We start from the raw sequence: 22,530 nt of genomic DNA, 5'->3' as shown, positions 1-22,530 counted from the left end.
CTGGCCATTTGGCATCTTTAACTCTCCAATTTCTTCTCCGCAAAATAGGAATTAAAATGATCCCACCTTAACTCATAGAATTGTCAAAAGGATAAAATGAGAAAGTCACATGGTTCCTGATGCTGTTATGATTATGAATTTTCTGGGCTGTAGGAGTCAACTGCTCAATGGCTGAGAGCGGAGAACACTGGATTCAAGCCCCACCCGTGCCCCTGATGCCCAGGTAACCCTGAGTAGGTCAGTCCTCCTCTCTGGCTTTCCTTCTAGCTGTCAGCGCTTCAGTTCTGGCTTGGGCTGGGCTTGGGGCAGGGGACTTACGCAGGGTACTCAGGCACGCGGTCCTTAAAGGCGGGAAGTTCCGTCACATACTCATTGTAGAGCCATTTCACCTTGAAGTGGAGGTTCATGTAGTCGGCACTCTTGCATAGACGATGCTTGTCGTGCTCTGGCCAGGGACAAAGAGGGTGGCACAGCTGGAAGGGTCTGCCACCCTGTGTCTCGGCAGAGAGGCTGCCCACTCTGGCCATCACTGATGTCCAACTCAGGCATGAGGGTACAGGGCACTCACAGCCTTGGAGGGGACACAGAGGTGCAGCCACCTGGTGTGGCCAGGCTGGGGAACACTGGGGTGGGCAACTCACCCTCCATGGCATACTTCATGTCTTGGGCAAACAGATTCCACATCACTTCAGCGCTGATTTTACCCACATTCAGCTCCTGGGGAAACCTGGCAAAGTCATGGAAGTATAAAACTTTGGCAGGCAGAAGGCAGATGGGATGGGCTGCTTTGTCCTTCCCTGCCCCACAGGGGAGTGTAGGGGAGGGTAGAGGGATTTGGGTTCAGGTTCCCTCATAGCCACTGCTGACTGACTCTGCACTAAGGCTTTGCTTCTCTTTGAGCTTCCACCCACTCATCCATCTGTCCCTCCATTCATTCATTCACCCACTCATGCAACTATCCACCCATATATTCAACAACTAATTTATTCATCCATCCATCCATCCATCCATCCATCCTTCTATCCATTCATTCACCCACTCATGCAACTATCCATCCATCCATGTACCCATCTATCTATTCATCCATCCACCCATTATCCACCCATCCAATCCTACCTTCCTCAATTCATTCACCCACTCATGCAACTATCTATCCATCCACCTACCCATCTATCTATTCATCCATCCACCCATCCATCCGTCCCTCTATCCATTCATTCACCTACTTATGCAACTATTCACCCATCCACTCACCTATCCATCTATCTATTCATCCATCCATCCATCCGTCCATCCCTCTATGCATTCATTCACCTACTTATGCAACTATCCACCCATCCGTTCACCTATCCATTTATCTATTCATCCATCTATCCGTCCATCCCTCCATCCATTCATTCACTCATTCATCCAAATATTCATCCATCCACTCAACCACCCATCTATCTGTTCATCCATCTATCCCTCCACCCATTCATCCAACTATCCATCCATACACCTACCCATCTATCTGTTCGTCCATCTATCCATCCATCCTTCCATCATCCACTTATTTATCCATCCCTCCATCCATTCATTCACCCACTCATACAACTATCCACTCATCCATTAAATGACCCATCTATCTATTCATCCATCCACTTATCCATCCATCCTTCTATCCATTTATTTACTCACTTATCCAGCTATCCACCCATCCATTTACCCATCCATCTGTCCATCCATCATCCATCCACCCTTTTTTTTTTTTTTGGAGATGGAGTCTCACTCTGTCACCCAGGCTGGAGTGCAGTGGTGCAATCTCAGCTCACTGCAACCTCCACCTCCTTGGTTCAAATGATTCGCGTGACTCAGCCTCCCAAGCAGCTGGGACTACAGGCATGAGTCACCATGCCCAGCTAATTTTTTGTATTTTTAGTAGAGATGGGGTTTTGCCACATTGGCCAGGTTGGTCTCGAACTCCTGACCTCAGGTGATGCTCTTGCCTCGGCCTCCCAAAGTGCTGGGATTACAAGCGTGAGCTGCCGTGCCCGGCCCATCCATTCGTTTATCCACACAGTCATCCTTCTACCAATCTATCAGTCCATCTGTTATTTATTTATTTATTTATTTAGAGATGGAGTCTTGCTCTGTCACCCCAGGCTGGAGGTCAGTGGCACAATCTCGACTCACTGCAACTTCTGACTCCTGGGTTCAAGCAATTCTCCTGCTTCAGCCTCCTGGTAGCTGGGATTACAGGTATGTACCACCACACCCGGCTAATTTTTGTATTTTTAGTAAAGATGGGGTTTCACCATGTTGGCTAGGCTGGTCTCGAACTCCTGACTCAAATGATCCACCCGCCTTGGCCTCCCAAAGTGCTGAGATTACAGGTGAGAGCCACCATGCCTGACCCCATCTATTTATTAATCCATCCATTCATCCACCCACACTTCAATCCATCCAAATCCCTGATCTTTTTTTTTTTTTTTTTTTTTTTTTTTTTGAGACGGAGTCTCGCTTTGTCGCCCAGGCTGGAGTGCAGTGGCCAGATCTCAGCTCACTGCAAGCTCCGCCTCCCGGGTTTACGCCATTCTCCTGCCTCAGCCTCCCGAGTAGCTGGGACTACAGGCGCCCACCACCTCGCCCGGCTAGTTTTTTTTTGTATTTTTAGTAGAGACGGGGTTTCACCATATTAGCCAGGATGGTCTCGATCTCCTGACCTCGTGATCCACCCGTCTCGGCCTCCCAAAGTGCTGGGATTACAGGCTTGAGCCACCGCGCCCGGCCCAAATCCCTGATCTTAATTCCCTAACCAGGATATGTTAACACCCCAAAGCTTGAGTCCTCTCTAGCACTCATCTGGCGGATAAATAGAACACAGTAACCCATTCAGCTAACATAGATGAAAATGCTACAGACATATAAATCCACAAACGAAAACAGTGCACATATTCATACACAATACACAATATTGTATATTGTACAATATTGTATGTTGAAGTGCATTCAACAATTTTACACATATACAAATTAAACCCAAAACCCACTGACCGCAATAATATACAAAATTGCTTACATCCACATGTGTAAGATATAATGCAATTTAAATATATGATATGTGTTAGGGTAGCACATAGTAATACTTGAGCAACATTATTATTAATTAACCTACACACACATACAAAATTATATACATATGTACACAGTTATTCATGCAAATGAATACATACAAAATACATGTCTGATTATACCAGTGATTGTGAACATACACACAATTTTATATTTCTGTTTGCAAATTGGACCCATATTTGAATTTTGCACAGGCACAATCAGACCCACAATTACCCCCAGGTGCACATTTGTGTAATTAGAGAAAATCACCTTGACACGCAAGACACAAAGTTGTATACGAACGCATGATGATAAACCCAGATAATTAAACTACACAGATATGCAACTCACTGATTGAGGCAGGGAGTGTAGGAATTCTTGTCTTCCTCAATGATGGACACTATGAGGGTAATCAGCTTGGACCAGAAGTCGAGGTTCTTGATGCTGGGCCCCTGTTCCTCTGGGGGAACTTCCCCCTTCTTCGCCTGAAATGGGCAGTGGAGACCTCGGTTATAGGGGGTCCAGAGGTTGGTGTCTCGGTCAGTTTATTACTGAAGAACAAGAGGTTGTTGAGGAATGCATCCTATTAACATGTATACGGTTCAGGTAAGAAGTCTATATAGAGAGGAACTGAACTCATAAACTGGCCCAGAGCTCATGTCAATGCAGCTTGATAAAGCTTAAGATTTTTAGACTCCACTCTAAAACTGAATGGAAATAAATGAAATCAAATTTAGTTGAACAAATCCAGCTCCACTAAACCAAATGGAAATGAAATGAATGCAAATCAAGCCCACTTAGCTTAACGGAAGTAAGTTCTTCCTCAGAGTTAAATCAATGGAATTGAACTGGGGCCAATTACGCTGAATGGAGTGCAATTCAACCTAACTAGATTGAATTAAACTCAAATGAACTCCATTGGATTGAACCTAATCAACTTGTCCAAGATCAACATCAACTCAAATCAAAATAATGGAAATAAATCAACTTGAACTGAACTCTACCCAAGTCAACCCAATCCGATTCTACCTATCTAAATCCAACCTCACATACGCAGGGCAATTCAACCCAACTTTCGTTAATCAATGGAAATGAGTGTAATCAGCTGAAATTAGCCCAATTCAACTCAATTCAACTGAAATCAATTGCATCTAATCCAACAACCCAGTTCATCCTAACTCAAGACAATTTAACCCAGTTGAGAACAACCTGACTTGACTGTAAATGAACTAAATGGAAATGAATGAATTTGTACTCAGTAAAACTCAGCGCAATCTACCAACTTAGTTCTGCTCACTATTTTTTTTTTTTCCTTCAAGAGACAGGGTCTCATTCTGTCACCCAGGCTGGAGTGCAGTGGTGCAATCATGGCTCAACATAGACTCAAACTCCTGGGCTCAAGTGATCCTCCCACCTCAGCCTCCGAAGTAGCCAGGACTACACGTGTGCCACCATACCTGGCTAATTTTTGTATATTTTGCAAAGAGAGGGTCCTGTTATGTTGCCCAAACTGATCTCGAGCTCCTGGCCTCAAGGGATCCTCCTGCCTCAGCCTCCCAAAGTGCTGACATTACAGGTGTGAGCCACTGAGCCCAGCCTGGCTCACTAATTTGTCAAGAACAATTTTAACTTAAGTCAACCAAATAGAAATAGAACTAAACTGATTATGGTTGAAGTAAACAATCTAATTTAATCCAGTTCACCTCAACTCAGTTCAAATGAGAGCGAGACTGATTCCAACTCTAGTCAACTGAATGTAAAGGAAAAGAATGAAATCAAATTGAACTGAAAACAGCTTATGTGTTATATCCTATCAGAACCTAGGTAGGGGCTGCCTCCAGCTCCCACAGCCTCCTGAGATCCCACTATCGCAATACTAACCATCCCTGTTTGTAAATTTCCAGTCCGTACATCTTTCCCTCATGATAGGCTATAAGCTCCTTACAGGTGGTGGCTCATGCCTGTAATCTCAGCACTTTGGGAGGCTGAGGCAGGAGGATCACTTGAGCCCAGGAGACCAGCCTGGGCAACACAGTGAGATGCCATCTCTACAAAAATACAAAAATTAGCCTGCCATGGTGGCGCATACCTATAGTCCCAGCCACTTGGGAGGCTGAGGTGGGAGGATCCACTTGAGCCTGGGAGGTCAAGGCTGCAGTGAGCTATGATTGCATCACTGCACTCTAGCCTGGGCAACAGAGTGAGACCCCATCTCAAAATAAATAAATAAATAAATAAATAAATAAATAAATTCAATTTAACTCAACATTTACTGAACAGTGACTGTATGCCAGACATAAATTTTTATGCCAGGCTGGGCATGGTAGCTCATGCCTATAATCTCAGTACTTTGGGAGGCCAAGGCAGCTGGATCATCTGAGGTCAGGAGTTCGAGACCAGCCTGGCCAACATGGTGAAACCCCGTTTTTACTAAAAATACAAAAAATTAGCTAGGCGTGGTGGTGGGCACCTATAATCCCAGCTACTCGGGAGGCTGAGGCAGGAGAATCATTTAAACCTGGGAGGCGGAGGTTGCAGTGAACTGAGATCATACCACTGCACTCCAGCCTGGGCAGCAAGAGTGAAGCCTCATCTCAAAAAAACCATTTTTTTTATGCCAAACTCAACTACGCAGCCAAGTGTACTGAGTGCCTACTATATTTTATCTAAACTTATAGCTCACGGCCGGGCGCGGTGGCTCACGCCTGTAATCCCAGCACTTTAGAAGGCCAAGACGGGCGGATCACAAGGTCAGGAGATCGAGACCATCCTGGCTAACATGGTGAAACCCCGTCTCTACCAAAGAATACAAAAAATTAGCCGGGTGTGGTGGCGGGCGCCTGTAGTCCCAGCTACTCAGGAGGCTGAGGTAGGAGAATGGCGTGAACCCGGGAGGTGGAGTTTGCAGTGAGCCGAGATCACGCCACTGCACTCCAGCCTGGGTGACAGAGCGAGACTCCATCTCAAAATAAATAAATAAATAAATAAATAAATAAATAAATAAATAAATAAATAAAACTTAAAGCTCATGAACTCTTCTCCCTAATCCTGAGATGTGGGTTAATGACCCCATTTTATAGAATAAGATACTGAGGTTCAGAAGAGTTAAATCCTTCGGGAAGGGGCAGTGCTGGGACTTAAGCCTGTGTCTAGTTGGCGTCACTGTTCCCTCGACCCATCTGGAGTCTCACCGGGTCTGTCTGGTACTCCCGGCTGTAGAGTTCATGGCAGTTGTTGAAGATGTACTCGTAGGTAGAATTAAGGCAGGCTTTCACACAATCCTTTACCACCTGGCTGGCTCGGGGCGGGCTCTGGAGTTCTTGTACCTGAAGGGAGGGAGAGAGGCACAGGCGGCCACAGCTGCGACAGGAGGTCCCCAGGAAGTGACTGCAAGTCATTTTGGATTTAAGGAAATGAAGTGGTATGAAGGAAGGTTACTGAGAAAGGTTGCCACTCTCCAGGAGGAATGTCACTTGTCCTGGAACTGGGAACCCTAGAGAACCCTCCTTGGAGGGCAAATGCAACTAGATCCTTTCCTACCTTCATCCGAAAGAAGGTGATGCTGGTGAGAAGGTCCACAGTGGATTTGAGGTCCTGGAGTCTCTCTGGGCTGCTGGCTGGGAAGTTATTCTGTGGGAAGTAGGAAGAGAGGTGGGGTTATGGAAGAAGGCTGGGGGAGGATGAGAGACTGCTTTTCAGGGGGATACAAAGGCTTCCTGGTTTCAGGCTTGGGGTTGATTAGAGCACCTCGAAGCAACTGGGGATCTGCTTGGATGCACCAAGCACATTAGGTGCACACACGCCGGAGGAACACACCATACACGTGAAGATGCATCCTCCCATGCATACACCTGCTGGTAGCTTCCCCCTCCAGGCACACATACGTGCACAGGGTGAGCAAATCCTCCTGCACGCGCTTCCTACCCGGTACATGGAGAGGTCAATCCGCAGGGAGTTATGCAGCTGGTCCAGGAGTTTCACGAAGCGCTCTTTCTGAGGAGGAAGGGGAGGAGGGAGGATGGATGGAGCAGGACATGGCCGCCATACTGGCTGAGCGCCTATTGTACACCAAGTATACCTCATCCACCACCCTCGTAATGTCCATTTCCATTCTATAGTATTCTTTTTTTTTTTTTTTTTTTTTTTTTTGAGACAGAGTCCTGCTCTGTTGCCCAGGCTGGAGTGTAGTGGCGCAATCTTGGCTCACTGCAACCTCTGACTCCCAGGCTCAAGCAATTCTTCTGCCTCAGCCTCCCAAGTAGCTGGGACTACAGGCACAGGCCACCACCCCTGGCTAATTTTCTTTTGGATTTTTAGTAGAGACGGGTTTTCACCATGTTGGCCAGGCTGGTCTCAAACTCCTCGCCTCAGGTGATCCACCCGCCTCAGCCTCCCAAAGTGCTGGGATTACAGGCATGAGCCACCGCACCCAGCCTCCATTCTATAGCAATCTACAGAGGAGTAAATGGAGGCTCAGAGACGGGTAGTGATTGGTGGAAAGTCACGCAGCAGTCTGGTCTAGACTGGGGACCCAGGAGTCACATCAGATCTGACCGGCATAAAGTTGGGCTCTCCCTCATTCTCCAGTCCCAGTCCCCAGGACTGACCCCAAAGTTGGAGGCGGCGAAGCGGTCAGAGGCAGACACGTTGGTGGAGGCGGTGGTGTGCGCATAGTAGGCATTGATGTTGGCGAGTAGGGTGCTCATGACGGCAGGCACCCCCGGGCACATATACTTGGAGGAGAGGCAGGCAAAGTGGCTGGAGAGAGGGAGCAGGAGGCACTGGGCCAGGGGTCCAGCTGGGATGGACCAAGTTCCCCCCTAGAATGCCTCCAAGATAGCATCTGTGAGTGGGTCTCCGTCACCTCCCAAGCCATCCCCTGCTTGATTCTGTCCTTTGGGTCTCTGCATCTCCTCTCCCCTCCATCTTTATATCCATTTGAGTTGCTCTAACTCTGCTTCTTATTTATTTATTCATTTATTTATTTTGAGATGGAGTTTCACTCTGTCACCCAGGCTGGAGTTTAGTGGCACAATCTCGGCTGACCGCAACCTCCGCCGCCTGGGTTCAAGCGATTCTTCCACCCTAACCTCCCGAGTAGCTGGGATTACAGGCGCACGCCACTACACCTGGATAACTTTTGTATTTTTAGTAGATATGAGGTGTCACCATGTTGCCCAGGTTGGTCTTGAACTCCTGGACCTGGAGTGATCTGCCCACCTCGGCCTCCTAAAGTGCTGGGATTACAGGCTTGAGCCACCATGCCCAGCCTCTATCTCTGCTTCTAACTCCTCCTTCTCTTCCATGTCACTCCAGATGTCAACCACAACGCCGTCCTGATCTCCAGGGGAATTACAAAACACCCCCCCTCCACAATGCCCACTTCCTCTCTGGATCCTCCCCCTGAGAATCCCTCCCACCCCAGACCTGCCAGTGCCCACTTGGTGACCTCCCTCTTGTTTCCTGCACCCCAGCCTGCAGCCTCACGTCATGGCTTGGTAGATGGACTCAACGCCATAGCGCATGGCAAACTCGTCCACAATCTCCTGGGCTGTCTCATCGTAGTAAACCTTCCAGGCATCGTCGCCCTTGGCATCCGGGATCTTCACAACCCCATTGTTCTGCACGTCGGTCACAAAGTGGAACAGGTTCTGCCAACATGGGAAAGAAAGTGTCATGGAGAGTGCAAGTGGTCGCCAGGGGTCAGAGGTCCCAGGGTCTGGGGCAGCTTATGTCATCCATCTGCCTGTTTATTCATTAATTCATTCATCTACTGTTTCATCCATCCACACACCCACCAATCTAACTACCCCAAATTTCACCCATCCACTCTTCCAACCTTTCAGTAGTTCAACCACACATCCATCCACCCATCCATCTATCCATCCATCTCATACATTGATCCATAACTTAATCCACCTGTCCAATCATGCATTCTTCCATACAACCAACCATCCATCCACCCACCCATCAATTTATCCATCCATACATCTATTCCTCATCTGTCCACCAACTACTCACAACCATCCAGCTAAATACTCAGAAATTATGAACCCACTTATCAATACTTGCAATAGTTCAACCACACATCCTTCCATTCATCCACCCACCCACCCACCCATTTATCCATTTGTCCATCTGCCTGTACATCCATCCATCCATCCATCCATCCATCCATCCATCCATCCATCTACCTATCTACCCATCCGACTATCAACAAGTTCACCTATCTACTCAATCTTCCTTCTAATAACTCAACCACACTTCCATCCATCCCGTCCAATACATCTTACTCTGCTCATCCAACATCTCATCTATCTACCCATTCAACCATCTATCCAGCAATCTATCCATTCATCAAGTTATCCATCCATCATTCATCTATATCCATCCATCATCTAGCAATTACCCCCACATTCACCCTTCCACACATCTATACTTCCAATAGTTCAGTCACATATCCATCCATCTGATCATCCATCCATCATACATCTAGCCACAAATCTACCTACTCATCCATCTATCCATCCATGTACTCACCCATCTCTCCATCCATCCTTTTATCTACTCATCACTCATTCATCTACTCAATCATTCATTCATTCACCAGCATTCATTCAACAAACTAGTTCCTGGGGATACAGTTCTTTCCAGGAACCCCAGGCAGCTGGAGGAGACATACCCAGACACAAACAGCCCAATCCTCAGTGGTTAGGGCTGGAATAGAAAGAAGAACCTGACGGTGAGTAGTGAGAGTCAACTTGGAGGCCAAGGAGGGCTTCTCAGAGGAGGTGACCCTGAATCTGGACCCTGATGGATAGTGAGGAGTTTTCCAGGTAAAGGGAATGGCATGGTGGGCAGTTTCAGAAGGCCAGGAGAGTGTGGATAGTGTGGCCAGAAAGAGGAAGAGCCGGGCAGGCAGGAATGGTGAGTGGAGGTGGTATGGGAGGGGCCAAGCAATGAAGCTCACCTCATGCAGACAGGTATACTGGACATGGTATGGGGCCACCTTCTCCTCGCCTTTGATCTCCACACTGATGTGGAGCCGGATGGCACCCGACACAGCAGATTTGTCAGTTCGCTTGTCTGCAGGGCAGAAAAGGATGACAGCGTCAGAACTTCCCACTATAGCCGTGGGCAACTTTTTTTTTGAGACGGAGTCTTGCTCTTGTCACCCAGGTTAGAGTGCAGTGGGGCGATCTCGGCTCACCGCAACCTCCACCTCCTGGGTTCAAGCGATTCTCCTGTCTCAGCCTCCCGGGTAGCTGGAATTACAGGTGCCTGCCACCATGCCTGGATAATTTTTGTACTTTTGGTAGAGATGGGGTTTCACCATGTTTGCCAGGCTGGTCTCAAACTCCTGACCTCAGCTGATCCACCCGCCTCAGCCTCCCATAGTACTGGATTACAGGCATAAGCCACCGCGCCCGGCCAGCTGTGGGCAAATTTTTTTTTTTTTTTTTGAGATCCGTCATCCAGCTAATTTTTTATTTTTAGTAGAGACGGGGTTTCCCCATGTTTGCCAGGCTGGTCTTGAACTCCTGACCTCCGGTGATCCGCTCTCCTTGGCCTCCCAAGGCAATTTTTAATAGATGCACGATTCTGTAGTCCTCCCAGACTTCCGGAAGCTAAGGGCTTGGTGTCTCTCTTCTGATTGGCTCCCTAGGCTTGAGTCTCCCCGCTTAGGCTAGAATTCCTTAAGCCCTGTCTCTCCCTTCAAACAAGGATCCCAGACCTTGCTTCCTCACTCAGATCAAGTTCCTGGGTAGGTGCCTCCCTCCTTAGACTAGCAGCCCTAGGCCCTGCTTCTTTCCCAGTCTGAGCTCCCAGGCCCTGCCTCCCCCATCAAATCATGCTCCCCAGAGACTATACATCTTAGACATGGTTCCTGGGTCTGTCCCTCTCTCCTCAGACTAGGACCCCTGGTCTTTTCTCCCGCCTCCCCCATCAGAATGGATAGCTAGATGTCCTCCAACCTAAGAGGTTCTGCTCACCTCTCTCAGGCTAGGTCCTTTCTACCCCCTCAGATTAGGCTCATACACTCTGCCTTCTCCATTAGATTGGACTCCCCAGATTCTACTCAACTTCTTTTTGAGACAGAGTCTCGCTCTGTCCCCCAGGCTGGAGTGCAGTGGCACAATCTCGGTTCACTGCAAGCTCCGCCTCCCGGGTTCACACCATTCTCCTGCCTCAGCCTCCTGAGTAGCTGGGACTACAGGCGCCCACCACCACGCCCGGCTAATTTTTTTGTAAGATGGGGTTTCACCGTGTTAGCCAGGATGGTCTCGATCTCCTGACCTCGTGATCCGCCTGCCTCAGCCTCCCAAAGTGCTGGGATTACAGGCGTGAGCCACCGCGCCTGGCCTCAACTTCTTTACACAGGGTTCTTGGATCTGTAGCAGCCATCTCAGATTAGGATTCCCAAACAATACCTCCCTCTTTAGACTGGATTCTTTTCTTGTGGTGGGGGGTCAGGGGCACACAGAGTCTCGCTCCATCACCCAGGCTGGAGTGCAGTGGCATGATCATAGCTCACTGCAGCTTCAACCTCCCAGGCACAAATGATGCTTCCACCTCAGCCTCCCAAGTGACTGGGACTACAGGCATGCATCACCACACCCAGCTATTTTTTTTTTTTAAATGGAGACGAAGGCCTTGCTGTGTTGCCCAGGCTGGTCTCGAACTCCTGGGCTCAAGTGATCCTCCCATCTCAGCCACCCAACCAATGTGTTGGGATTACAGGTGGGAGCCACCATGCCCAGCCTGGATTCTTTTTTTTTCTTCTTTTTTTTTTGAGACGGAGTCTCCCTTTGTTGCCCAGGCTGGAGTGCATGGCTTGATCTCGGCTTACTGCAACTTCTGCCTCCTGGGTTCAAGCGATTGTCCTGCCTCAGCCTCCCCAGTAGCCGGGATTACAGGCACGTGCCACCATGCCCGGCTAATTTTTGTTATTTTTAGTAGAGACAGGGTTTCGCCATGTTGGACAATCTGGTCTCAAACTCCTGACCTCAAGTGATCTGCCTGCCTCAGCCTCCCAAACTATTGGGATTATAGGTGTGAGACACTGCACCCGGCTATATTTGTTTTTTGAGAAAGGGTCTTTCCCCGGGGCTGGAGTGCAGCAGTACGATCACAGCTCGCTGCAGTCTTCACCTCTCAGGCTCAGGTGATCCTCCCACCTTAGCCTCCAGAGTAGCTGGGACCACAGGTGAGTATCACCCCGCCTAGCTAATTTTTGTATCTTTTATAGAGATGGGGTTTCACTATGTTGTCCAGGCTGGTCTCAAACTCCTGGACTCAAGTGACTGGCCGCACCCAGCCTGGATTCTTTTTTTTTTTTTTTTTTTGAGAGCGAGTTTTGCTCTTGTTACCTAGGCTGGAGTGCCATGGCACGATCTCAGCTCACTGCAACCTCGTCTTCTTGGGTTCAAGCGATTCTCCTGCCTCAGCCTCCCGAGTAGCTGGGACTACAGGCACCCAACACCACGCCGGACTAATTTTTATATTTTTAGTGGAGACGGGGTTTCACTATGTTAGCCAGGCTGGTCTCGAACTGCTGATCCGCCTGCCTTAGCCTCCCAAAATGCTGGGATTACAGGTGTGAGCCACCATGCCTGGCCCCAGCCAGGATTCTTAAAGCTCAATCTTCTTTCTTAGATTTGGTTCCTAGGTCTCTGTCTCTCCCCTCAGACTAGGATTCCCAGTTCTTGCTTCTTGCCTCCCCCATTAGACTGGGACATGGAGATTCTGTCCCCACCCTCCCTTCTAAGCTGAACTAAGAGGTTTCTGGGCTCTGCCCACCCTCCTGGCATGGGTGCTTCCTGCTCCCATCACATTGGGCTCCTAGACCCTGGATTCCCCATCAGATTATGGTCCTCGACCAAACTCCTCCTGAGAATGCATCTCTCCGCTCTTCATGGGCTCCAGTTCTGGCTGGATCCCTGGGACCCGTCCCCACCCCCTTCAGAACCCAGCTTCTCTCACCCAGGTTGTACCACACGTCCATCTCGCCGCTGAGCGTCCGCACCTCAATGATCGTCTGCCCCAGGAAATCGTCAGATTCCCTCTTGAACCTCTGTTTCACGCGGGATTTGATGTCATCATCCTCGTCCCAGACGCGCACCTTGATGCGGTCGGAGGAATTGTGACATTCACTGTGGCAGGAGGAGGAGCCAGAGGCGGGGGTCAGGCGGCCAGTGTGAGTCCTATGCTTGGAGCCCTCTTTTGGCTGCCCCAGCAGAGTGCCCCACACGGGACCAGTGACCTAGCCAGGCACTTACAAGTGGAAATTCTCCTCCCACACCGGGTTGAGGTTCCCATAGATGGTTTTTGTCCGTTTCTTGGTCTTCCCAACCTGGACGGTGACGTAGGGGTCACTGGATCCCGTCTTGTCCTTTGCCTGCAAGCCCTGTGCGCAGACCACTGGAAGACACAGAGGGCATACACAGGTGTGCACTCTAGGAGCGAGGCATGCTGGGAACAGTCACTGCCACACGCTACAGGCCAATAATTGGGATGCCTGCAGCATGGCTGGAGAGCAATGGCAGGGCACGCTGGGCTTGCTAGAGAGGTTTTTTGTTTGTTTGTTTCTGAGACTGAGTTTTGCTTGTCACCCAGGCTGGAGTGCAACCTCTGCCTCCCAGGTTCAAGCAATTCTCCTGCGTCAGTCTCCCAAGTAGCTGGGATTACAGGCACGTGCCACCGTGTCCGGCTAATTTTTTTGCGTTTTTAGTAGAGATGGGGTTTCACCATGTTGGCCAGGCCAGTTTCGAACTCCTGACCTCAGGTGATCCACCTGCCTCAGCCTCAGCCTCCCAAAGTGCAGGGAGGGAGCCCCCAACCCATGAAGGATGGGAAGGTGCCCCAGCTGCCTCCCGCATGGATAGGACCTCTCTCAGGTGTGAACTCTCTGAGGTCAGACACTCACAAGAACCCATTGTCCCCGATAGCTCCTGCTCGTTAGCGCCCCCTGCAGGGTGCCTTCCCTTCCTAACTCACCACCCCAGTTCCATCCTGGGGTCACCCACTGGATAACCCATATACCCTGAAATCCTCATCCTGGGGTCTGTTTATGGGGAAACCCACATGAGGCTGGGTGTGGAGAAATGCCAGTATCCTCACCCCTGAGTGGGGTCACACTGAGCTGCATGCTCGACGTTCTCACCAACGGCCCCATGATGGGCTGAGCCCGTTGCCCATAGCATTGTCTGCTCAAGGCATCGCCTTCAGGACTCCTTCCATCCCTGTCTCAAGTCCTTGCCCCTCACCAGGACTTTCTGGGGTCACTTTCCAGATAAACTATGCACCCTCAATTCCTCTTCTTGGGGTCTCACTCTGGAAGGCACCATCCAAGACGAACCCAGATACAGTGCCCTGAACAGGCGTTTGGAGGCACGCATGTCCCCCCACATGCGTGCACAGGCGGAGATGGGATGGAATGCACGAGACTGAGTGCACGCTGCAAAGGAGAGGGACCTGGCCATGGGACAGGGCATGAGACAGGTCTCAGAGGGTGAAGAAGGAGGGGCCCTGTGGCGGCCCACGTCCCCTCACCGGTGATGCTGATCTTGGCGGACCACTTGGACGTGCCGTCCAGCACGCTCTGCTTGACCGCCTTCATCTGTTGCGTGTGCGCCGTCTTGGTCACCGCGAAGATCTCCTGGATGAGCTCGAAGATCTCGGGCTTGTTGCGCTCCCGGATCTTCATGCGGTCCTTGAGCACCATGATGATGTTCTGCGTCCGGTCCTCCGCCCCGTGCTTGGAGCTCTTCTCCGCAGCCCCTGAGGACGCCCGAGGCCGGCGCTGACCCCAGCGCCTCTGCCTAGTGGCTCCTCACCAAGGTGAGAGCCCGGCCCCCACTCATCAACTGCGGGGACTCAGGTGTCACTCCCTGAAGCCGGTTTCCTACCTACTCTCTGTACCCCCCACCCAGACCCTTCACCCTTTCACCTCCTCTCGGAGCCATGCTCCTCTGAGTCCCCATGTCCCTTCTCTGCCCCCCACCCCTTGGAGTCCCCACAGGTTTTTGGAGCCCCACTCCTCTAAGGCCTCTTCCCTAAGCCCCACTCCTCTGAGTCCCCGCCCCCTCTCTGCGTCCCACCCGAGTCCCCGCCCCCTCTCTGAGTCCCACAACTGTGAGTCTCCGGGCCCCTCTCTAAGTCCTTGCCGCCTCTGAGTCCCACCCCTCTGAGTCCCTGCCCCCTCTCTGAGCACCACCCCATCTGAGTCCCCGCCCCTTCTCTGAGCCCCACCCCTCTGAGTCCCCGCCCCCTCTGAGTCCCACCCTTCTGAGTCCCGCTGCCTGTCTGAGCTCCACTCCTCTGAATCCCCTCCGCATCTCTGATCTCCATCCTTGTGAGTCCCCTCCACATTTCTGAGCCCCTTCCTTCTCTGAGACCCCTCCCTTTCTCTTGGTCCCACCTCCTCTGAGTCCCCTCCCCCTTCCAACCCCCCTCCTCCACAGTCCTCTTGCAGTCTGAAGCCCTTCCCTCTCTGAGGCCCCCTTCCTCTCAGAGCTACCCCTAGCCAACCCATTTTATCCAGGGGAGCTGCCTCTTCTCACTAAGCCTGTCCTTTGCACAACCTAGCTAGTCCCTGAGCCCTGCCCCACTCCTCTCTGACACCCTCCCAGTTTCTTTCCCCATCGCTCGACCCCCTAGCCCTGCCCCCAGAGAGTCCTGCCTCTTTAACTCCACCCCCAGTTCCTCCCCTGCCTCACGACGCCCCGCCCCTTGCCCCGCCCCATGGTGCCCTACCCATCGCCTTGCCCCTTCAGCCTTTCCCCGCCATGCAAGCCCGGGGGCTCCCCACGCCAACCCACGACCCTGCGTTCAGGCCCTGCGCTCACGCTGCAGGCAATCGGCGTTGAGCAGGTCCTGGCACTTTTCGTGGCACTTGACACCACACTCCGTGCAGCGCATGCCCTGCCTCGCGATGCCCCACAGCAGCCCCTCGCACTCGTAGCAGTAGGTGGGCGTGGTGGCCGTCCACACTTCGAAGTTGTGTGGCGTCGTGCACGAGATGGGGTAGATTAAGGCTTGCAGGGTCTTCTTGTAAACGTGGTTTTTCTGCAGGGAGGGAGGGGATGCTGTTTGTGGGGGCTAACCTGGCGCTGTCCCTGTCCTGCCCCACTCCGCCCCAGCACTGAACGCGGTAAGGTTCCAGCCCCTCCCCGGCCTCCACGCTGTCGGAATCCCCACTGCCTTCTGCCAGTCTGTGTCACACACACACCCCTCCTCTTCCCAGGGACCCACAGAGGCTTGGACAATTCCAGAAGCTCCCAGCCCAGTCCGTCCCTGACCCGGGCAAAAACGGGTGCCCCACGCACCAGCTCCTCGTTGTTCAACGTGCTGGAGGCCAAGGCCGAGGTGATGCCCGCTTTCCTGGACTGGACCAGGGACTAGGGAGGTCACAGAAGAGGGAGTCGGGGGTTGACATCCATGAGATTACCACCGGGAGAGTTCACAGCCACGGATGGGGCCAGCAGCCACATTTTGAAGCCACAACCGCAAATTGAAAACAGGTCACCGAAGGCATCCGGGCCAGACCCAACAAAGAATTAGGAGGTGACAGAGGCTTTGAGTTAGAAGGGACCCTGGAAAGTGAGCAGCCCCACACCCCTGACTCACAACATGCAACACAGTGGGACACAGCAAGGTTCCCCCAGAATCCATGAATTGGGGGCCTGTTAGAAGATCCCAGTGGGGGAGTTTGGGGAGAAGACCCCAAGGGGCCCATGTTGTCATCACTCACCATGGCCTGAAGTGTCCATGCAGCACGTGGGGGTAGAAATCAGATTACATTAGTCTCACAGAATCCCTAGCTAGCCCCCAACCCCAGGTTGACCATGGGCAGTTCCACAGGTTGTGTACTGCTTATAGCAGGCCTGCTCTGCTCGGGGTGTAAAGGACGAGGGCGCTTACCAGGTCGCTCACGAGTGGGATAGGTTTCCTCTTGCGGATGTCTGGCATGCTGTCGATGATGATGAGACCACCTCCTGGGCTGTAAGAAACAGAGGGACATTGAGGGCCCAGATGTCCCTATTCCTCACATAGACATCACTCGAGCCCTGGAGACAATACTTAACCCCCACAGGTGTTAAAGGGTTGAATTGGGTCCCGCAAGAAAAAGATATGTTGATGCCCTAACCCCCACTACCTCAGAAGGTGACTTTATTTGGAAACGGGGTTGTTGGAGATGAATTAGTTAAGATAAGGTCATACTGGGGTAGGGTAGATGCTTAATCTAATATGACTGGTGCCCTTAGAAGAAGAGATACATGGGGAGAAGGCGGCTGCATGACGGCTGAGGCAAGGAGTGACATATCTACAAACCAATACTCGGTGGCCAAGGATTTCAAGCAAACTAGAAGCTAGAAGAGGCAGCGGAGGAATTCTCTTCTACAGATTTCAGAGGGAGCGTGGCCCTACCAATGCCTTGATTTCAGACTTCTGGTCTCCAGAACTGCGAGAGAATACATTGCTGTGGTTTTAAGCCTCCCGGTTGTGGTACTTTGTGATAGCAGTCCTAAGAAATGGAGACACCAGGCCTCAACCTCCTCATCTGAAAAATGGGCAGATGATGTAGTTGCCCACCTTGAATGAAAACGTGAATTAAGGCAAATCTAAATAATATACTAAAATACAGATGAGGCCGGGTGTGGCGGCTCACGCCTATAATCCCAGAACTTTGGGAGGCCAAGGCAGGTGCATCACCTGAGGTTAGGAGTTTGAGAGCAACCTGACCAACATGGTGAAACCCCGTCTCTACTAAAAATACAAAAATTAGCCGGGCGTGGTGGCGCGTGCCTGTAATCCCAGCTACTCAAGAGGCTGAGGCAGGAGAATTGCTTGAACCCCGGAGGCAGAGGTTGCAGTGAGTTGAGATTGTGCCACTGCAATCCAGCCTGGGTGACAGAGTGAGATTCTGTATCAAAAATAAAATAAAATAAAATAAAATAAAAAATAAATAAAAAATAAAACCTTTCTTGGCTCACTGCAACCTCCCCCTCCCAAGTGTAAGCGATTCTCCTGCCTCAGCTCCCCAAGTAGCTGGGATTACAGGTGCCCACCACCGTGCCTGGCTAATTTTTATATTTTTAGTAAAAACAAGGTATCACCATGTTGGCCAGGATGGTCTCAAACTCCTGACCTCAGGCGATCCGCCCACCTTGGCCTCTCAAAGCGCTGAGATTACAGGCGTCAGCCACCGTGCCCAGACTTCTTTTGAGACAAGATCTCATTCTGTCACCTAGGCTGGAGTGCAGTGGCGCAATCACGGCTCACTGTAGCCTCCATCTCCTGGGCTCCAGCAATCCTCCCACCTCAGCCTCCTGAGTAGCTGGGACCATAGGTGTACGCCACAACACCTAGTTATTTATTTATTTATTTTTTAAAGATGGAATCTCGCTCTGTCGCCCAGGCTGGAATGCAATGGCATGATCTTGGCTCACTGCAACCTCTGCCTCCTGGGTTCAAGCAATTCTCCTGTCTCAGCCTCCCAACTAGCTGGGATTACAGGTGCCCACCACCACACCTGACTAATTTTCTGTATTTTTAGTAGAGATGGGGTTTCACCATGTTGGCCAGGCTGGTCTCAAACTCCTGACCTCGGGTGATCCACCCGCCTCGGCCTCCCAAAGTGCTGGGATTACAGGCATGAGCCACTGCACCTGGCCCACACGCAGCTAATTAAAAAAAATTTGTTTTGTAGAGATGGGGGGGTCTCACTATGTTGCCCAGGCTGGTCTTGAACTCCTAGCCTCAAGCAATTCTCCCGCCTCAGCCTCCCAAGTGGCTGGGGTTACAAGCATGCACCACGACATCTGGCTGATTTTTGTATTTTTTAGTAGAGACGGGGTTTCACCATGTTGGCTTGGCTGGTCTTTTTTTTTTTTTTTTTTTTTTTTTTTTGGAGACGGAGTCTCGCTCTGTTGCCCAGGCTGGAGTGCAGTGGCGGGATCTCGGCCCACTGCAAGCTCTGCCTCCTGGGTTCACACTATTCTCCTGTCTCAGTCTCCCAAGTAGCTGGGACTACAGGCGCCTGCCACCATGCTCGGCTAATTTTTTGTATTTTTAGTAGAGACGGGGTTTCACCGTGTTAGCCAGGATGGTGTCGATCTCCTGACCTCATGATCCGCCCACCTCAGCCTCCCAAAGTGCTGGGATTACAGGGGTGAGCCACCGTGCCCGGCCAGCCTGGCTGGTCTTGAACTCCTGACGTCAGGCTTCAGGAGTTCAGCCTCCCAAAGTGTTGGATTACAGGTGTGAGCCACCACGCCTGGCCCCAAAATGTTTTCATTGGCCAATGAGATAGGTGCCTGCAGCCAACGATTCCAGACAAGCCCTGCAGGGCTATTCAACCTACAAAGCTTTTTGCAGGAGCCACCTGAGGCTTTGAGACTCCTAAACCACATCTTTTCGGTCTCTACTAAAAATACAAAAAACTAGCCGGGTGTGGTGGCGGGCGCCTGTAGTCCCAGCTACTCGGAGGCTGAGGCAGCAGAATGGCGTGAACCCGGGAGGCGGAGCTTGCAGTGAGCCGAGATGGCGCCACTGCACTCCAGCCTGGGCGACACAGCGATACTCCGTCTCAAAAAAAAAAAAAAAAAAAAAACCACATCTTTTCTCGGCAGCCTCCCCTTGTCTGACAGGTTTCTCCTGAGAGCACATCCTTCATAAATCACGTGCACAGGAATCCCCATTTCAGGCCCTGCATCCAAGGCTCTCAAGCTGGGGCACCTGCTCATTTATTAAGCAATCCCAGTTGCTGTCTCCCTGCCTGTTTGCCAAGGACGTACAAGGAAGGTCACTATCGTGCTGCTATTTTAAAACCTGAACATATTTTTAAAATATCTTGTGCATCCTCTAACCTGAAAATCCATAACATAAGAGGTTAGATGTGACCACATGCTCCACTGAAGACTAAACAACTATCTTTAATTAAAGAGCCCACAACTGTAGCAATCATCAAAGAGATTTAAAAATAGAAATCAAAGCAAAAATTTTGCTCCGGGATTACAAATGTATAGTGTATCTTTCCCAATAATATCTAGTCCTAATAGTATCTGCTTTATCTTACATTTATTTACCTATGTATTTGTTTGTTTATTTTCGAGACAGCATCCCGCTCTGTCACCCAGGTTGGAGTGCAGTGGTGCGATCTCGGCTCACTGTAACCTCTGCCTCTTGGGTTCAAGTAATTCTTTTGCCTCAGCCTCCCGTGTAGCTGGGATGACAGGTGCCTGTCACCATGCCCAGCTAATTTTTGTATTTTTAGTAGAGACAGGGTTTCACCATATTGGCCAGGCTGGTTTTGAACTCCTGACCTCAAATGATCCTCCTGCTTCGGCCTCCCAAAGTGCTAGGATTACAGGCACGAGCCACTGCACCCGGCCCTATCTTCAAAGATTACTGTCTTTTGCGTCTACGTGTGGTTGTGTACCTTATGAAAGTGACATATTTTGCCCAAGCTCAATTTGTCCTCTGTCTAAATGGAACCCCTCCCCATCCTCTCTGGGCTGAGGCTCAGGCGCAAACCAGCTTTGGGCTCGGGGTTCAAATCTTCCACCCACAGCTCACAGTTCCAATACTTACCCGCCTTTGAACCATAGGGATTTGGACATTTCTCCTTCACCCCGGGCCTGCAGGACAGACAAACAGATATGGTCAGTGTGGCTGTCCCTCCCCTTCCCAGAGCAGGCTCCACACCCACTTCTGACTCCCCTCTGGGCTGGGAGTCAGATGGCCTGGGTCCTAGTCCTGGCTGAGTGGTTTTAGGAAGTTCCCTGGCTATCTCTGGGCCTTAGTTTGTCCATCTGTCAGATGGGCTGGGGGAGAAAGAAGCTCCCTTCTTTCAACCACCTCAATGGACCTGTCTCTTCATTGCTTATTCCCTAAACCCCCTACAGTCTCACTTGTTCATCTGCTCTCTGGCCCCGGGCCCTTTCCAGGAGTTGTGACTTCAGCTTGTACCTCTTTCCACCTTCTGCAGCCAACCAGCCTCTATTTATCATTCAGGTCTCAGCATAGAGCCGGGGTCTATGCCCCCTACCTTCCCTCCATCTTGTAACTAAAGGGTTAACATGGGGGAGTCCTATGAGAAAGACAGGCAGTACTCTTCTGTTCTGAAATATTGAGGGTGTGTTTGGTTTTTTTAAAGACAGGGTCTTGCTATATTGCCCAGACTGGTCTTGAACTGCCGGCCTCATATATCTTCCTGCTTCAGCCTCCTGAGTAGCTGGGACTACACGCATGAGCCACCACACTCAGCTCCCGAAATATTTTTGAGATGGAGTTTCCCTTTTGTTGCCTAGGCTAGAGTGCAGTGGTGCAATCTCAGCTCACTGCAACCTCTGCCTCCTGGGTTCAAGCGATTCTCCTGCCTCAGCCTCCCTAGTAGCTGGGATTACAGGCGCCCACCACCACACCCAGCTAATTTTTTGTATTTTTAGTAGAGATGGGGTTTCACTATGTTGGCCAGGCTGGTCTTGAACCCCTGACCTCAGGTGATCCACCCACCTCAGCCTCCCAAAGTGCTGGGATCACAGGCGTGAGCCACTATGCCCAGCTCTGAATTTTTTTTTTTCTTTTAGAGATGAGGTCTCACTACGTTGCCCAGGCTGGTCTCAAACTCCTGAGTTCAGGTGATCCTCCCGTCTCAACCTCCCAAATTGCTGGGATTACAGGCGTGAGCTCCTGAAATATTGTTGAAATATTTTGGATGTCACCTTTCCTTAAGTGTCATCTCCTCCAGGGAGTTTTCCTGATTGCCTTGGATTAGTTTTATGCTTTTCCTATGAAACCCAGAGAGCCCTCCATGTGTCTTTTTCTTGTCATATTACTAGTTCCATAGTTTGTTTTTCTTGTATATCACATAGTTCCAGTAGTAGCTGCTATTTTTTCAATTTAATTTCTTGACGTAGTGAAAGTTATCCAATAGCCTTTTCACTGTGTACTCTTCCATCTGTCTAATTTAGAACCATATGTATGTATCGCTGAGTCAAAAAATAGATTTCTATTTTAAAACTGATGAGAAATTTCGTTTGGTATTTTTGTGGCTCTGATATTTGATGGTCTAAACCTCTGGAAGCCTGTTTAGAATCTCCTCCTGCCAAGCCTACTGCAGTTTGGAGGGTAACCCTGGAGAGCAACACAGCTGTCCCCAGCCCAGGGTGAGCTGAATGAAAGAATAAATCAATGGCCTCAATCCTGCTGCCCATCTGAACAGTCACCTTGACCCTGATGCTAATTCCTTCCCTTGATTCCTACTCCCCTACTGACCCGGCCCCAGACCTTTCCCTAACCCTGACGATGACTTCCAATTTGACCCTAAGCACTGACCCCTTTGCCTAACACCAATTCTAACCCTGACCTCTGATCTTTGATAGCTGAACTAACCCTGACCTTGATCCCTAACCATGACTTCAGCCCTGTTTC

At 50.6% G+C, this 22,530-nt stretch overlaps 2 protein-coding genes across 2 annotated transcripts in view; both read right to left on the bottom strand.

Annotated features, from left to right (window-relative positions):
• BST2 (bone marrow stromal cell antigen 2) overlaps window positions 1-22,530 on the bottom strand; it is a 365,601-nt gene that overhangs the window by 238,627 nt on the left and 104,444 nt on the right. The gene's annotated exons all lie outside the window — the stretch shown is intronic.
• Window positions 1-22,530, bottom strand: part of UNC13A (unc-13 homolog A) — a 92,463-nt gene that overhangs the window by 32,292 nt on the left and 37,641 nt on the right. The window contains exons 12-27 of the mRNA XM_050769896.1: window positions 20,689-20,735; window positions 17,005-17,095; window positions 16,422-16,493; window positions 15,942-16,161; window positions 14,647-14,874; window positions 13,374-13,515; window positions 13,078-13,247; window positions 10,064-10,179; window positions 8,581-8,744; window positions 7,701-7,851; window positions 7,018-7,086; window positions 6,634-6,723; window positions 6,285-6,419; window positions 3,445-3,578; window positions 642-727; window positions 319-445 (exon numbers count right to left, since the gene is read on the bottom strand). Of these exons, the coding sequence (XP_050625853.1) occupies window positions 319-445; window positions 642-727; window positions 3,445-3,578; window positions 6,285-6,419; window positions 6,634-6,723; window positions 7,018-7,086; window positions 7,701-7,851; window positions 8,581-8,744; window positions 10,064-10,179; window positions 13,078-13,247; window positions 13,374-13,515; window positions 14,647-14,874; window positions 15,942-16,161; window positions 16,422-16,493; window positions 17,005-17,095; window positions 20,689-20,735 (2,042 nt within the window). The remainder of the gene's footprint in view (window positions 1-318; window positions 446-641; window positions 728-3,444; window positions 3,579-6,284; window positions 6,420-6,633; window positions 6,724-7,017; window positions 7,087-7,700; window positions 7,852-8,580; window positions 8,745-10,063; window positions 10,180-13,077; window positions 13,248-13,373; window positions 13,516-14,646; window positions 14,875-15,941; window positions 16,162-16,421; window positions 16,494-17,004; window positions 17,096-20,688; window positions 20,736-22,530) is intronic.

Source organism: Macaca thibetana, chromosome 19 (genome assembly GCF_024542745.1).
Source record: "Macaca thibetana thibetana isolate TM-01 chromosome 19, ASM2454274v1, whole genome shotgun sequence".
Taxonomy (NCBI): domain Eukaryota; kingdom Metazoa; phylum Chordata; class Mammalia; order Primates; family Cercopithecidae; genus Macaca; species Macaca thibetana.
Note: the sequence above shows the minus strand (reverse complement) of the source record. Positions and strands in the feature narration are given on the sequence as shown.